Here is an 18,236-nt window from a genome sequence, read left to right as displayed (position 1 = left end):
ATGCGCTCCAGAATGCCGATCACACAGCATTCTGGGGATTGATTCCAGCAGTGATGACGGCGGTCACAGACCGCTGCATCACTGCTGGGGTGACAGAGGTGTTAGAGGACATAACGGATCTCTTCTAAAGCTGGGGCACAGGGCATGGCGGCGCGGTCGCATCACATGCGCCCACACCAGTTAAGTGATTAAAGATGCTGGTCATGACCCTGCAAGGATTCTGCCAAAACTGCATCCCCTCTGCCAAGAACAGCCAGCGGGTCCAGTAACCAGTTTGTTTGACTTCTGAATGCTATTTTTCAAATGTTGTGTGTGTAGAATTTCTGCATTAGAGAGGGAAATCATGTGGTCTATGGTAACATCACTGGGACATCCCCTCAGTGTCACACAGGCTAGGTGAGGGCAAACTGGATTTAATTGTAACTTGCATATCAATAACTAATAGATTTTTAGGTGCTGGCTATAGGGGAGGTCTGCTGTGGTTAAATTCAAATGTGGCCTCTATATAACTGTGCACCAGTGTTTCCCAAAGGCAGTTCTCACACATTTTACCAATCTCTTGAGTTATCAGGATTTTGGTCGGTGGAAACAGATAGGATAATGATTGACTCAGCCATGTAGACCAAGAGGCCGATAGAGTTGAGCACAAGTCAGCTATAACTGCACTTGCATTGCGTGCACTGAGCTAAATCGTATGTTATGCTGAATTGTATGCATCTGTGCAACTGTGCTGCCGCTCTGCCTAGCTTTGGTCAGTGCTCTACTCGTTAGCAGTGCGCACTTGCACCAGCCCTATTTCTAGAGCAAGATATCTGTTTGGAAATAGGCAAATCTATGCATACGCATATGACCCCGAGCTAGTCTCAATTATGCTCTGTCAGCCGCAAGTTGAGATTATCATCATTATTATTAATAATAATATTGTTCACAAGATGTATACAGCACTATACATGGGGTGCACATAAAAACAAGTATACTATACTTGTTTTTATGCATAAATACAAAGCACAACAGTGAACCACTGAATTAATAGAGACATTGCAAAACCACGACCAGGGAGTGGTGAGTATAGGGGTAGAGGAGAAGCCGGCTTGATTGTAGCTTGTAGGAGCAGGCAGTACTGAGTTGCAGGGGGAATGGACAGCAGCTTTCATTGGTCCTGTACTGTTCCTATGGGCTGGCTAACCATATCATAGTCACTGAAAGGGACAAGGAGACAACAGACAGGGAGCACTGATGGTAAGGATACTGCAAGTGGAAGTATAAAAGGGAAGAGGGCCCTGTCCAAAAGCTTACATTCTAAAGGTAGAGGGTGAACAAGAAGTAGACAAGATGGTTATAGGGAGGGGAGTGTGGAGTTAGCACAGGAGAGTTTCCAGGTGCCCGGAAACCCCCCTCCCCAGCAAGCGGCTCAAATCATGACCACAATATCAGTAGTATATAATAAGATTTTACTAGAGCTATGGCAACAAAATACAGTCTACGTATCGACCAGAACAGAGAAGCTGGGCATACCCAAAAGTTTTCTTATTTAGACTCTTCTCTGCAGCCTACACTGTAGACCATTTCTAGTGTTATTTATTAATACTGTTCTGCCTACACTATCCACTGTATATGGAGACCAATTTGTGCATACACAAAGAATCACAGACTTTCTCCAGTGCTCCGCAGAGTAGGGGACAGATTGTGGAACGGTGCTCATGTCCAGAAACAACATTCTCACCTCAGACAGGCTGGCCCTACTGCCACCGGTAACTGCTTACAGTGATCGCTGGCCCTGTATATGTCAGCGGTATAACATACCCTACACTTTGTATGAGACAGATTATAGCTTGTTGTGCTCCCTTCATGGGCTGGGCTGGCATTTGTAAACTCTCCTCTAGAAATCCAGCATTTGGCCTGTGAAAAGTTGTGTGGTTTTTAGGCCACATCTAAATCTAAAAGCTAGGAAGACTGGTAGAAATTCAGACATAGCGAGGGTGTTCTGGAAGAGGCGGGCATGAGAGGAATGAGTAGATGTGAGGCAGTGGTCAGAGGAAGAGCAGAGTGTGTGGCAGGGTTGAACACAAAAGTTGGCCATAATTAGATGTAACCAACTTGTGTATGAATCTGTATCTCCTGTCTCTATGTGTAAGCACATGTGTTACCCAGCACAGCCTGGAGAGCAGGGACATACTATTATTATTTAAAAGTTATGTAATAGGCATAAATAAAAAATCAACACTTATGGCGTATTGAAAATCCGCAGCTCCTTACCATAAGCTGGCCAGAAATGGCAGTACAGCCAAATGTATCATAGTTACAAATGTTGGCAAGGTTTTGTTGTTGTTGTTGTTTTATAAATTGTTGGTGGTCTTGCTAAACAGGGTGAATTGCAGTCTTTGTGCTGTCATGTTATCACATTCTCCTTCTCCCCACAGCTGTTACATCCCAACACAGTAGAAGGGCTAGTTCTCATCAATATTGACCCCAATGCCAAAGGCTGGATGGATTGGGCAGCCCATAAGGTAAATACGAGCCCGTATGTCAGAACACACCATACTGTATGTCACTTACAACATAGAACTGTCTTTTTTCTGCCTATCTGATTGTTTTCTTGGTTATACATCACGTAATATCTGTTTCCCAATCTGTGTCTGACAGTCTGCTGCCTGTGATTATCTATCTACAGCTTTCCCATCCGTGACTCATACCATTTGTCTGAGTATCCTCTGCCATTATGTTTTTCATTTTATAAGACTCGAACATTACTAAACCTTCTTGTGATTATCTCTTACACCATATGGTTATGTGACTCTTCTCTACTACAGCTAACAGGGCTCACATCATCGATCCCGGAAATGATTCTGTCTCATCTCTTCAGTGCAGTAAGTGGTACCGCTGCCATAAGCCTCTGTATTACACGGCTGACAGTGGCCTCTTTCTGATTGTGTTCTGTCTGTGCAGGATGAGATTTCGGGGAATTCAGACACTGTGCGACAGTACAAAACAAGCATCCTAAACTCCCCTATTCTCAGCAACAACCAGCTGTACTGGAACAGCTACAATAGGTAAGCTGATCCTTTTAGTCTTTTATAGAGGCTCTTAGACCTACATCGGCGTCTCCCCCCCCCCCCCCCCCCCACAGTTTAAGGGTTCTGATCCAGTCTGTTTGCAAAACTATTGCTACAGGAGTGCCGAAGTTCACAATGAAAATAATATACATGTCCGATAAATAAAATCATTAAAGGCAAATGCGTTATTTAATGAAGACGGCCCAAAAAAGAGCATCTTTGTGGAGGGAATAGTAAGTTGCAGATTATTTTCCAATTTTCAAAACTGCCATACACCAGATGTGGTTTTCACACTCACCGATCAATAATTATTCATCTGCATAAAATTGCATCAGATGTATGACCGTTTTAAAAGATGTAATCCAAGTTTGTATAGGCATCTTATGTAAACTGCATTTTGCCAGTGAGTACCATGTCTAAGTAACTTTTATCTTTTTGTTCAATTGTCCGTGTGGTTTTGCAAACCTCCACTTGATACATTGCATCGTTTTTTGTCTTTTTTCCCAGCTCGTAATAACCTGCATGCAATTTGTGATATGTTGGTTTGACACAATTTTTCTCAATGTATGTTTCTCTTTAGTTTTCATAAAACCCCCATAAAATGTGATGCATTTTAGGTTGTAATTTGGGAAAACTTACAGTTATGCATTTTATTTATTTATTACCAGCTATTTATATAGTGCACACATATTCTGCAGCGCATTACGGGGAATATTTAGTCATTCACCTCAGTCCCTGCCCCAGTGAAGCTTTACAATATAGGGGTAATTTATAGTCTGGAACCAATTAGCCTACCAGTATGTTTTTGGTTTGTGGGAGGAAACCCATGCAAACACGAGAACATACAAACTCCACACAGCCTTGGTGGGAATCAAACCCAAGACTTTAATGCTAACCATTACAACAAGAATAACATTTTGGTCTGTCTTGTTTAGTTTTCTTGTATTGTTCCCCTACACCTTGCATGTCAGACTCACAATCCCAACCGGGCCAAATATTCAAGGTCTAAGGGGTAAATTTACTAAAGTGAGAGTTTTTAGAAGTGGAGATGTTGTCCATAGCAACCAATCAGATTCTATTTAACATTTAAATAGCACCTTCTAAAAGATAATGGCTAGAATCTGGTTGCTATGGGCAATATCTCCACTTCTAAAAACTCTCACCCCTAAAAGTGTGTGGGCCGCAAAACAAAGTCTCAGTAATATGCTCCAGACCCCATCCCCACATTACATAATATAATATGCTTCAGATCCCCCTTGTAATAATATGTTCCATAAACACCAGCCTCACTCACCCAGTAATAATATGATCTAGCCCCCTCCCCAGAAAATTCTATATATGCCCCAGCCCCCACCCCCCCTCTCACCTCCCCACACATGTGCACTGAACAAGACTGTGTCTCAGCCCCACCATTCCCCAGCCCCTGCATGCAAGCCTCAATGTTCCCAAGCCCATCTCTAAGCTTCACCATTCCCCAGATTCCCCAGCCTTGTCTTCAGCTACAACCCCCCCTTTACACTAGTCAGGCAGACAGATTTATTAAAGTATAAGTTTACTGACTGTTACACTACTGTGACAGACAGAATTGGTGGGACGGCGCTGGCTCCTGTTCTTGACTTCTGTCTATGTGTACTGTGCACGGCTGCAGGCTGCTGCTGTGTGTGCAGGGAAGGCTGCAGACTGACTGGAGGCGGAACAGTCAGTGGTGACTGACTGCTCCGCAAAGACTTATGGGAGGAGTTGCTGCGAGTGGGCATGCACAGCAGTTCCCCTGTCAGCCATGTTATTTTTAACAAGTAACACTGCACAATCAGAGCTGAGCTCCGATCGCAGCAGCCAGGCCGGCTGAGCAGAGCAGCAGGGGTGAATTAAGAGCTCCGGGCTGGGCCGCATAATATATATGTATTTGGGCCCACACTGTCGGGCAGCATAACATGTTTGTTTGGGCTGCATTTGGCATGCCTACCTTACACATAAGTGCTCTACAAATTTCAACACTGTCCTCTCCCTGCAGTCGTCGAGATCTGAACTTGGAACGTGGAGGGGATGTCACCTTAAAGTGAGTGTCTCTACTATTCTGTACTGCTCACAGATGCCATTGGTGGCATGCCCTTCACTTGTTTTGGTGATATTTTGTAGGTGTACTGTGATGCTAGTGGTTGGAGATCAGGCCCCTCATGAGGATGCAGTGGTAAGCATGAGCGGATTTATACTGGTGTGTGTTTTGTGTGACTGTGGGTGAGTCTTCTTGGGTGACCTTCTGTGTGCTTACAGGTGGAATGCAACTCAAAACTGGATCCAACACAAACCTCATTCTTGAAGGTGAGTTTAAAATCCGTTAAGAGGAAGGGGTACATTTTCCCAATAGTTCGCTTTCAGAGCTAGAGGAATTTAAAACTGAAAACTGTTATAACTTTGCTTATATGCAAGGAGCCCACAGAGATTTCGGTATGGTATTCCAACTTGTTCTACACAAAGAACTAATAGACACTAGGTAGGTAAGCAGTTATCCTGAGTGACCGTGATGAGATATAGAGCACATTCAGTGTTACTATCTACTGATAAATCTGGCGTAGAGATCATTTTAATCTTTTATGAGTGGTGGTTTGACATAATTCTTTATTAAATAGATTACTGAATTACAGTGTATATAAGACAGAATCACGAGGTCTTGCTCTGTAACAGAAGAATGTAAACTGTGCCTGTTAGAAAGTATTCACTTACTAATAGGGTAGTGTATACATTGCATTGTAATGGGACAAGAGATATTCACAAACAATGTTCCACCTGGCAGGGTGCCCACAAATTTTTTTTATTGTATGGTCTGTCTGTTTTTTAGATGGCGGATTCTGGTGGACAGCCACAGATTACACAGGTACAATTACTATTGCTGTATTACCATGTGATAACCTACCTCTGGCAACATAATATATACAAAAATATGCTACCTTGCTTATTGCAGTTCATAAGATTGAATCGCTTCCAGCAGCCTTTAGAATCTAAGTTTCATACAAGTCTGTTTTGCTATTTCATTTTTGTATTTTTTTTTGCGCATGCTCCATAGCCGAACGCACGCATCTACAGACAATTCTGAGTCGTAACTCTATAATTAGTGAGGGTTTGTCAAGGACGTGTAGTCGGAATTACAGGCAATGCCGAGTTATGTTCTGTGATTTCAGACTGATTTCTTGCACCAGGTATAGGGCTGATAATGATGACGGCATATTGCTAGAGGCAATTTGGCATGTGGGCGGATATCCACATTTAGTTCCATGCATGAATTACAAGTGTCATTGCAGCCAGCTTCCACGCTACTCTGAATCGTCCCCACTATGTGAAATAATAAACATGATATTACTGAATCACATGTACCCTTCATGTATTGCTAAGATTTGTGTTTACAGTGCAATGCAACTCAAAAGTGTTGTGATGTAGTACATATTTTATCACCGCACATAGGGCCTGATTCCGAGATTTCTGCAATGCCGATATTTACGTGGATTGAGCGATTTATTTATTTTTTTTATTTTTTTTTTATTTTGCTATTGCACATGCGCAAATGCTGCACTACGCACTCTCAACAATTTATATTACGTTCACACTCGCACAGAGGATTCACTCACAAAGTGAGTGACAGCTAGTCAGCGTTTGGGGGAGGTAATGGGGGGGTGGCTATGCAAACGCAGGCGTGTCAGGACCTTTTAAATGCTTTTCCGTTAGTGTGCATAAATTAGCCATTGTGATCTCCATCGTAGCATGAGAGCTCTCTACATGTCAGGGAGAGCTGCAGTGTTGGAAGCAGGTCAGATTTGACTTACAAGCTGGGTGGCTGCCTGATCTGTGTCGATGTTAGATGTTTGCGCTGTTTGTACGTAGTCGGACGGATATGAGAAGGCAGCGGTGGGCGTCCCTATGCTCGGCCTAAGCTTTGGAAGACATTCGCATATTTTAGCAACTGTGAGAGAATGCAGTTGCGAATGCTTTAGCGTAAATCTCAAAATCAGGCCCATAGACCACTATCACAATGGTTATATAACTGAGGTCACCCATATGATGTAACTTGTAACCACTTCATTCTATTCATGTTTAATACCCCTATTTGTCTCCTCTGCTTGTTAAAGCCAATATACCAGAAGTGCTGGTATTCTGGTAAAGAAATGACATATTGCATTGAGGTTAATTGTACATTGCCACATTATGGATGTCTGATACATGAATACTAGCTAGGAGCAATAGATGCTCATTCATTACTTAAGCAAAACTGAAATATGGCCACCAAACCACCTTATATGTAAGCACAAAGCCATACATGAAATTCTAAAATTATTTAAAAATCATCATTTATTTTATGTATATACTTTGGAGCAATTTATATTTTTATAAGTAAGCAATGTTATTTTCTGTTTCTTTTTATAATATTTTAGCCTGGGAAACTCGCTGAGGCTTTCAAGTACTTTGTGCAGGGAATGGGATACAGTGAGTATTGCAGACTTTTTTCTTTTCCTTTATTTCTCTCCCATTCATGCATATACATTTTTTTTTCTTTTTGTGCTGTATTGCTCTGCTATATACAGGGTCAGACTTTGCAATGGAGGGGTCTTGCAAGAAAGAGTGCTATAAAACTAGTGGCTTCACAGCAATGCACCATTAAGGCCTCAGTATTCCTGCTACATTACATTGCTAGACAGATCTTACTTATTCGGCTCCAGACAATACATTTTTATTATTTATAAATGTAAGTTGCACAAATAGAACGTGGCCATAATTAACGTTTCTCTATTCAGTGGTGGCTGCAGCTGTGACTAATGTCTCCAAATAGGCTAATGTCTCCAAATCTAGTAAGAAATGGGGAGAAGGATTGTGTCTTAAAAAGAGTCTTAAAACTCTGCCCATAGGGAGAAATATTTTGCTGTATAAGGTAAAATGCATGAAAATATACCAAAAAATTAATAAGAGCAACCAAACATTCATTTTAAAATGTTTGTTATGCCTTTTTGTAAATAACTGAAAAAGAAACTGAACTGACCTGCCAGAGGAATTCCTCTCAAACTTTCAACTCTCTCATTAGCTGTTGATTCAATTAGGACAGAGTTTGCAAAAACAAGTTTGCTCCATGAAACTTGCATACATTGCGTGAATGTGCATCCCTGAGAAATGCGAGATTCAGTTAGAAATGCCAGGTTGTGACACATCTCTACAGAAAGCTGCCTGGAAGACATGCAAGAAAAAGTGGGGAAACCATCTGACCCAAAAAAGTGACAACTGAAATAGCAGGACCATATAGAAGGCTGCTAGTGGCCATAAGGAAAGTCCTAGAGGTTCTCAAAAGGTGTTAAATAGCTGATTTGCACTTTTTATTAATGGATGATAAATGATAGCAAGCAAGTGTTTTTCAGCATTTTGGGGTACAGAAAAATGTCCGTATAGTAATTTGTAATTATTTTATACAAGATTGTAAAATGTTGGATAAAACACTAATACCTCATCTGCAAGTTCAAAATCACCTCTCCCATCAATACAGAGCCTCCACGTACCTGTCCTACGTCATTTACACCTCCCACGTACCTGTCCGACGTCATTTACACCTCCCACGTACCTGTCCGACGTCATTTACACCTCCCACGTACCTGTCCGACGTCATTTACACCTCCCACGTACCTGTCCGACGTCATTTACACCTCCCACGTACCTGTCCGACGTCATTTACACCGCTGCATATACCTGTCCTACATCATTTACACCTCCATGATTTAGGACTTTGCATATATTTTATAAGCAGGTAAATCATTCTTTGTTTGCCCTGACTCCTGTCTGATGTAGATGCTTCAGAGGCTCCAGTTTAATTATAAACCAAGTCCTATATTTTGTACACAGTCCTTATTCCAAGAGTGACACCTCTAATTACCCTAACTCTTTATTTGTTGCTTAAGAGATGTCTAATCGTTAATTCATTAATGGTAGGTCCACTTATCCCAGTAGCAGCAGAATGGTATAGAAGACTTACTATTTTAGAGCTACCCATCCCTGAGGAATGTGGTCAATATTCAGACCGCAGGGACTCCGACGCTCAGAATGCCGGCGCCGGAATACAGACACTTGTCAGAATCCCGGCACCGGCATCACGACTGCCAAAATCCCAAAGGTAAGTAGTGGCGTTGGGGGGAGGGTTAGGCACAAAGGAGGGAGGGTTAGGTGTAGGGTGCGGGGAGGGGGATGGTGGGGTCAGACACCAGAGAGGGTTAGGGTAGGGACAGGGGGTGGGGCTGGGTTAGAATACTGACCTATTCTAACCCTGTGAGGATGCTGGTGTCTGGATTCTGACCGCCGTGATCCAGAGCGTACCCATCCCGTCCCTGGTTCCTCTGTAACAAGAGCAGCTGAATGGTTGGCTGCTTCAGCTATCTAATCTGTGCTCTCAGCACAGAAAGTGTCCTCAGCAGAGCAATTCCAATCACCTGCCAATCACAGCATGAGAGCGATCCATTACACAAATAACAAGGGGTGACTATCCAAGTCTGCAGACGTACAGAACATCAGACTCCACATTTTGTCATTTGGGGAGTAGTAGTTTACTAATATTTAATACACACAAGGTGCGGTAGAAGTACATTACAAATTGCTTAAGCACTTATCCTCTGAGTCTTGATTCATTTGTCAGTATTGTTTGGTCCTCAGCTAGTGTGCACATTTCACAACAACCTTTTAGAGCATTGCCTGTTTTAATATGAAATCCTCACAGTGGCTCAGTGCTGTCTGAAAACAGAATAATGAAGATGAATTGACCACGGGCAGAAACAACAGACTTGTTCCCAAGTCCACCTATCATTCCCTAAGGCAGTGGTTCCCAAACTTTTTCTAATCATGGCGCCTTAGAGTATATAGTGTGCCTGCTGGAGAGACGGACTACACAGTATTACTAGCTCTATAATAATCCTACTGGCTCTGGATATTCTGAAATTACAGATATCCTTCCTACTTCTCTTGTGAGAATATTATAAAATATTGCTAACATCTTCCTCTTCTGTAACAGAGTATGTAGAATCCTGAATGTGACAAAACTAAGAGTTAGCCTTGCCTGCTCCATAGTTCCTCTCACATTACAGGCTTTCCCCTGATGATCTCATTAGTTCCAGGAGTTTTCATTTGTCTTGCTATTTCTTCTCCCCAGTCCCCCACATCCTGGATAAGAAGCGCAGTACAGGGTGAAGTATCTTTTGAAGAACTTGTCAATCCCACCACCCTCTCCTACCTTCACTGCTCTTGGTCCTTGCACCCTTGCTGCCTCTTCTCACCCAGCTTCTGTCCAGGTTCTCTGGCATGAGACACTCTCCTCACCTTTTTGTGTGCATATGAATCTACAGTATATGTTTTTGTGAAGACACCTGAATACCTAGCTAGAATTGTTTTAGTGCTAGAGGAGCCAGCAATGCAATATTTTATATGTATTAAAGCTTTAGTCACCAAAGAATTTCTTATTTAGCAAATGATTACCCTATGATATTTTACCTAATACCTGAAAGCATGCCTAGCCTACTATAGACTGCTGACCTGTAATCTCCAATATCCCACCAGCCCCACAACCTGTTGTGTAGTTTGAATGTCACTGATGTCACTCCTTTCTGACTTGTTTTATCTGTTAAATGGTATGTGAGAAAGAAGCCTCAAACTTGGAGACCATAGTACCAACAAAGGCATTTTTTGAATATTATTATTAATTGAAATAACAATACTGAATCCATCACATGTGCTTCAGATTGCAGTATGTAGTAATTAAATAACACTACACATATGGATTTTTAAGTTTATTTACGTTAATGAGTAAATGGAGTATTGTATTTCATGTAGTGGTGGGGAAAAGGCGCTGTCATTTTCTATGTACTGTACAAGTATTTCAGCAATCTAAGTAGCCTTGAAGAAACCTCCCAAAAGACCTAATTAATTATGGATCTCTAGTCGCAGCCCTACTTACCAATTCCAGTGCTAACGTCATTCTTGTTTGATTGCAGTGGCTTCCTCCTGCATGACTCGTCTGTCACGCTCCCGAACCGCCTCTCTTTCCAGCGAGGGGAATCGCTCACGCTCTCGTACCCTGTCCCAGAGCAGCGAGTCGGGGGGAGGACCAACCGGAACGTTCACGGAGGTGACCTGCTGAGAAGTCGAGATGCTGGGGACATGTGATTGCTCCCACTCTGCGTGAGGGGAAAGGCATTTTAGCAGAGCTAATTGTGCTAATTAGAAAACTAAAAACAAACCCAGTCTTCACATGGAAGATAACAAGATGTCTGTACCTGTCTATCTTTCTCTCCTATCTCAAGATTTTTATTGTCCCTTTTTGCTGATCACTTTTTCTTATTTTATATTTACAATTCATATACCTTTGTAAAGAAACTTGCAGGGTTTTCTTTCCTTGCCTTAGCCTATAGTTGTATAGACTAACCTGAGCTTGCAATTGGGTAGTTAGAAAGTAATGCTTTCTTCCTCCATGTATTTCTTCTGCACTTGTTTTCTCTTCCTGTTGTCCTTCCCTTTGTCAACTCTCCATGGTCAGGTAGACTACAGGACAGCTTTTTACATCTCCCCTCCTCCATGTGTTTTTCTAAATCAATTGTATTATCCTAACAAGCTTCATCATCCCTCTTCCCTGGCACATAACAATATGTTGTAATATGGGATAACATCACCTCCTAACACTCTCGATGCCCAGGAGAAAGTGAGGGGGCTGAGCAACTTGTGGGGAGAGATCTCAAAGGTCCAACCACTGGAATACTCTTTTATAATTGTTGAGTTTACTATAAAGGGTGCAGCACAATGGAGACTTTTCTTGCTACGAAGATGCTTAGAGCTGCTGTCTTACTATACATCATGCCCTTTACCTTGTAGTTGCAGTATTTGGTCTACTTTTCTTTAGGTTGCAGTAACTTTTCCCTGCTTCCACTTGCTCAAGGTCGCTTCTGTGGGTCTTGGGAGAGGCTTTACTGTACTACTTTAGAGTAGCACTTGATCTTCAGTTGTAAAAGCACGTTAGAGGCTTTTTTCATTATTTTTCTACCTTACATAAAGGTGTAGATTGGTGAGGGGCATGTATAGTGATAAGGTTAGAGGTATCGCAGTCATCCATCTAGTTTGAATTGGCATTCTACCAGTAACAGCCCAGCTGCCAACACAAGCTTGTGAAGTTATGCTGTCCAGGCAGAAGAGCAGTGATTGATTACAATTTGGTGTACGTATTAGAAATTAATGTTAGGATTGGAGGCAACAGCTGGGACACTTACCATTTGATGAGACATCAGTAAGTCTTGCCTGCAGTATGCAATTTTAAATATTTTAGACTGCTTAAATGTTTTTTTAATGATCCGTCAGAGGTTAATTGTCTCAGGTTGCTAAATTGTATCCTCAACAATTAAGATAATCTGCTAACACCACACAAACCTGCTCAGAATTGTTAATGTCAAGTTCAGAACATGATTAAATGATTGAAATGCTCAGTATTGTGTCTAATAGAAACCATTGTGCCAACATAACACTCAGTAGATCATTATATTGGTTTTCACTACTTGTCCCTGACCATTTCTTAAGCGCACACAAAAACAACATCTATATATACATACATTTTAATTTAAGGAGAATTGTCCTACATATTGCTTACATTAAAGGCACATGCTACTTTATGAATTATGTATATTTTAAAATAAAATCCTTTTTCATTTTAATGGTGTATGGATTTAGAACAGTTGCTCGTTTGAGTAGAAGGGTGGACAAGCCTTGGTCTTCCCTATTTCAGCCCCATCTAGTATGGTGTCAGATGGATTTCCTCTTATAAAGAAAACAATTTTTCACAATAATTTACTGTTTTGAGTTTCTAAACTGTAGGTGTGTTTTGTAGTTGTAATACTATTGCTCCATATAACTAAATCCTAAATGACCTACTGGGCATCTCTACAAAACCTTGGACAGAGTGTATTAAACAAATGCAGCACAATAAAGGGAACAGCCGTTTGTGACCAGTTGCTGCCTTTTTGATTTTGTACTACACACACACCAAAGTTTCCACTAAATGGAACGTTATCACTTTGAAAGAGTGACCTATCCACCTTTACATGTAATGGACAGAAGAGAACGGGCTACAGTACGTCATGCCTTTAGCTTGGATATTCAGATGGTGGATGTACAGAAGGGGGCATTCTGTATAGGATTTATTTGGTTGTTCATTTGTTAGTTTTATTTTTCCCTCACACTGAAAAATAAAATATTAAACAAAGGCTTTCGATTCATCACTTTGAAAATGCAATTACGTGGTTTAAATCAACTAGTAACCGAATAAAAAAATAATGTAATTGGTCCTTAGAGACTGAAGTTTCTATTCGTGTATCTGTACTGCAGATCCACAGTGATAACACATTAGCGTTTGGTGCTATGTTCAGTTTGCATGTTGCTACAGAAAGCCATGATACCAAATTATCATAGCTGGAAACTCTTAGGGGCTGATGGGGCGTTAGATGCAGACATATAAAGAAAAGTAAAAAATTGCATTTTTAAGCCAAGATGGATAAAGTCATCATGGACCTAGCACTGCAGTAGGCATATGTACCAACTTTATATCAGGCATACAACATATACATGAAAGGTGTGTACACACTAGATGATATCTTACACGATTCGCCCGATTTCGGCGCATCGAACGACAAAGTGTGCATCACATCTTCAGATCTCGCCTACAGCAGGCAAGATCTGCCAAACTCATACACGACACACTGGAATCATTAAGGATGTACAATAGAGTGTTGGACACTTTTAAACATCATATCGTGTCCTGGAGTGCCAGGGAGGGATCATGGGAAAGGAAATCGCTCACTATATCGCATCGTGAGTACATCGTCTAGTGTGTACCAGCTAATTTATTTTCTAACTGTGTTTTATTAATATTTTTCAAGGCAAACAATACAAAATAAACCCTAATCTTTACATAAACTAAATATTTGTTTCATAACCTCTAGACCTAATAAGGTTTAAGGTCTGTTTCTGTGATAATGTGGACAGAAAGTATCAAATCTGCTGGTAATACTTAAAATTAAATATTTCCTCCATAAATATGAAATAATTTTTATTTATCTATAACACACTTCCTACAGCATGCATAGTTGCAGCTTGGATCACAGTGACAAAGTTACCCAGTGTAAGATCCTTTTCTCTATCATTACATGGACGGGCTCAAGTTGCAAACACACCTATATAGATATGGGAATTTTTCTGTTTATTCTTGTTTTGAAAAACACTCCAATCTGTGGACAATCATGGTGGTGATAGCAATCTATTTCAATAATGTGCTGAGCATAAAGACAACCCCTGATGAAGTCTCATAAGGAGATGAAATGCGTAGGGTAAAGAGGCTTTGAGATACACAATCGAACTCTGAATATCTGCAACTAACATAAATTGTATTGCGAACAGTATGTTTAATACAAATTTTGGAAAAAGATATTTTAAATTTGTAGTATTGGTGTCACGATCCGTAGCTAGGAATTCCTCTGAGGAGGACGGAACGAGGGGGTCAGGATGACTAGAAGGCAGCGAGGCGAGTGACAGTGCCAGTATCCTCAAAAGGTCAGTCCCAGTGTTGGCTAGACCTAACCAGAGGAGCGGAGTCTAACCCACCAGTGACCCCTCCTGTTGGGATATGAGTGTTGCCGCACTGAGTGAGCAGGTCGTGGCCCTCTGGTTAGGAAGTGACGAGACTAGGAAATGTCACTGCGGTAATTAGTGAAAAGATGCACTGGTATGTACTTATGAGACATTGCTAAATACACCAAGAAGTGACACAGAAGGACCGGCACAAACTAGTTGGTTGAGACGAATAATGGACGGTCAGGTACTGAATGCTTAGGGTAACAGAAAATCTGGACGCACGGTGGTGTAAAAGGAACTTTGGGATCCAGACACTGAAAGTCACTGGGTGTACAGGGAACCCATATGCAAGGTAATGTACTTTGTGCACTGTAGATCCTGACAAGGAACAGTAACTGCAAGGAATTCAGATGCTGGTGAGTGCCCTTCTGCTCCACGGGAGGTTTCTGTCCTCCATAAGCCGCCTTAGGACACCTGCATTACGGTTTGACAGGTGTACCGCCCCAGTCACTGTAGGTAGTGTCAGAGTATAAGTAATTGTGCAAGGAACACAGACGCGGGTGGGTGAACTTGTTGCGCAGTAGAAACAGTCACGGAGGGTAATAACTGCAGGGACTTCAGACGCTGGAGAGTGAACTTGTTACACAGGAGATTCAGTCGCAGCATACAAGTAACTTGTGCAGGGAACTCGGAGATGAGACTTGGAGCATTGTTAGTCAGCAGACAGCTGAGGTATGCAACATAGGGACTCAGCTGGGAACTGAACAGTGGTATTCAGCTAGCAGTTGAAACATGTAACAAAGGGAACCGGTAATGAGAGCTGCTCAAATAGCACCGTAAACTTGATAGTAGATCCAGTCACAGAATAATAATCACTGCAGATTAGCTGTGGGATATGATGAGAAAAGCAACCTAGAGCCTGGAACAAACACTGGCATCACAGTCACTGGGAAAGCGAAGTTGAACAGCATCTTCCTGGTCCTGGAGTGAGACTATATACCCCTAGGTAGCTGGTCAGAGGATCAGCTGAGTGACCCTAGGGCTACCATTGGGGGAGACTAGTCAGATGATATGGACCAACATGGCTGCGCCCATGCCCGCTATCACGGGAACCAGGACACACACACGGAAACCCTAGCAGACCCCGGGGAGAATGCTCAGTCACCACTCACCTCCACTCCCAGTGACTGAACACCTAAGCCCAAGGATGCCGGCGCGGAGGTGAGTAGCGGCCGATTCCCGGCCGCATCCTGACAATTGGGTTTCCAGCCCTATGGTATTATCTATCTAAAAGGGCTAACATTGCTCTCGATCTGTGGGTGGAATTCAAGTGTTTTGTGCTGGTGGCCACTAGATGACATTTCTATTCGCAGCCTGCTGAGCAGAAATTACCGAAAAGTGACCCATTTGAGCACTCAAGTGGGACTTTTCGTGGGTGTGACAATGTCCCTTCTTGTGTATGTGTGTATATATATATATATATATATATATATATATATACCTTCTTGTCTATAAATATATATTTATATACTTTTACATACTGACACACACCCAATCCATGAAATACAGAAAGAAATGTAGGGCCGGCACTCACTGTTTTGATGAAGAAGATGGAGAAGTTTAATCCAGCATAGAGATGTATAATGTTTTCCCAACAACATCAGTTTCTGTCTGAATCTAGGCTATCACCAGGGCTCCTGGAAAATCTATGAAAAGAACAAAAGATCAGAGTCCCACGGAATCGTCAAGACTTGAAGACTAACTGTGTGGAAGATTGGGCCAAAATCACACCTGAGCAATGCAGTATAAAATATGAATTAGCCCTTATGGATTCTCCCACTAGTCTTAAGGACGTTATGGATCACTGCATAACCATTGACTTCTGTGTGAGTGAACATAGAAAGGAGAGAAGGGCCCTTCACAGTTCTGTTCCTTTTCCTCCCTTTAGTGAAACTTGTCCAATAGTTACAGGTACAGAGACCCCAGATCCTGAGCCAATGCAGCTAGGTGGCCAGCACTATTGTCATGAAGAAAATGGAGGAAACTTTTAATCCAGCATAGAGATGTATAATGCCTGCTTGACGGTGTCCGTTTCTGCCTTAATCAAGCCTATCAGAGCTCCTGCTGATAGCCTAGATCAGGGGAGGCCAACCAGTCAGAGGCAAAGAGCTCAAATATAGATGTAGGTATGTCAAAGTAACCAAGATCATGCGCGCGCTGGAGGTGTGCTTGTAAAAAAGGGCAGTGGCCTTGTGCCAGCTAAGCCACGCCCCTGCTATGACATTAGTAGGAGTGTGATTAGTGTGTCACAACCCCATTTTTAGTCAGGCTGGTGGCAAACCCAGTACACCGAAAATAATACATTATTTACATAATAATATTTTCAATATAAAACATTTTTTACCTTTTTACTTTGAGGTAACTGTTAAGGGGAATGAAAAAGTCAGCAATATAGAAAAAAATAGGTCCACATAAAATACACTGAAACTAGCCAGATGCACTTAAATACACTGAAAAAGCCAGATCCACCAAAAATACTCTGAAAAAACCACATCCAAATAAAATCCACTGAAAAAGAGAAATCCAAATAAAATCCACTGAAAAAGAGAAATCCAAATAAAATGCACTGAAAAAGCCACTTCCAAATAAAATACACCTGAAAAAGCCACATCCACATAGATAAATTACAATCTAAAATCCACATCCACATAAAATACATTGAGAAAAAAAACATTCACATAATACAATCCAGCTCCTCCATGTGTTACTTCAGCAGCCCCTCGTGTCACTCCAGTCCACCATTTGTCACTCCAGCAGCCCCTCCATGTGTCATTCCACCCATGTGTCACTTCAGCCCCCCATTTGTCACAAACCCTCATTTGCCACTCCAGCCCCCCCACACACACACACTCTCCCTGGGCCACTCCAGTCCAGCCACTCTCCCCCCACACTCCCTCCCACTCCACAGGTCACTCAACTCCCTCACATGTCACAAATACAATGAAAAAAAAAAAAAACAGCTCTTAAATTGCTGCGGACTGTCTGGCATCTGCGACAAGGTCCTCCTCGTGGCTGCAGGTTCAGACACAAGTTGAGCTCCGCCTCCTGTTTGCAGCGTGACATCATCACGTCATGCCGCTAAATGTCTCTGGAGCAGAGCAGACTGCTACAAAGGACGAGCCTCCTCTGGACAGCTGCGCTCCTATCAGAGGAGGCAGTCTGTGTCAGTCAGAAGAGCCGCATCAGAAGAATGGAAGAGCCGCATGTGGTTCGAGAGCCACAGGTTGGCCACTACTGGCCTAGAGTAAAGCTGGCCATACACCAGAACAACTTTCCTCCAACCATCCAACTAGTTGGTTGATTGGAGTGAAATCTGGTAATGCATGGGAGCAAATGCACTTAAGCACCTTTACTTGTAATGTACTATATATAAGGTAAGCACTTGCACTTTTGTATTCTTTTGCACACCCTGATAACAAGGCCGCTGCGGCCTTGGAACATCGGCTTAAATAAAGATGCACTTTCTTTGTTACCAAAGGGCCTGTTTCAGCAAGGAATGCA

At 42.1% G+C, this 18,236-nt stretch overlaps 1 protein-coding gene across 2 annotated transcripts in view; it reads left to right on the top strand.

The window, feature by feature from the left end:
• Window positions 1-13,312, top strand: part of NDRG2 (NDRG family member 2) — a 36,284-nt gene extending 22,972 nt beyond the window's left edge. The window contains exons 8-17 of one of the 2 annotated variants that reach the window (XM_088469885.1): window positions 2,421-2,507; window positions 2,811-2,867; window positions 2,947-3,050; window positions 5,068-5,112; window positions 5,193-5,244; window positions 5,328-5,375; window positions 5,893-5,928; window positions 7,478-7,529; window positions 10,222-10,255; window positions 11,060-13,312. In XM_088469885.1, coding sequence (XP_088326011.1) covers window positions 2,421-2,507; window positions 2,811-2,867; window positions 2,947-3,050; window positions 5,068-5,112; window positions 5,193-5,244; window positions 5,328-5,375; window positions 5,893-5,928; window positions 7,478-7,529; window positions 10,222-10,255; window positions 11,060-11,231 — 687 coding nt within the window. In that variant the 3' untranslated portion in view covers window positions 11,232-13,312. The remainder of the gene's footprint in view (window positions 1-2,420; window positions 2,508-2,810; window positions 2,868-2,946; window positions 3,051-5,067; window positions 5,113-5,192; window positions 5,245-5,327; window positions 5,376-5,892; window positions 5,929-7,477; window positions 7,530-10,221; window positions 10,256-11,059) is intronic. The other variant, XM_088469884.1, reaches the window with a different exon arrangement.
• The last annotated feature ends 4,924 nt before the right edge of the window (window positions 13,313-18,236 follow it).

Source organism: Taudactylus pleione, unplaced genomic scaffold (genome assembly GCF_031769625.1).
Source record: "Taudactylus pleione unplaced genomic scaffold, aTauple2 ptg000095l, whole genome shotgun sequence".
Taxonomy (NCBI): Eukaryota; Metazoa; Chordata; class Amphibia; order Anura; family Myobatrachidae; genus Taudactylus; species Taudactylus pleione.
This window is presented reverse-complemented; position numbering and strand designations above follow the sequence as displayed.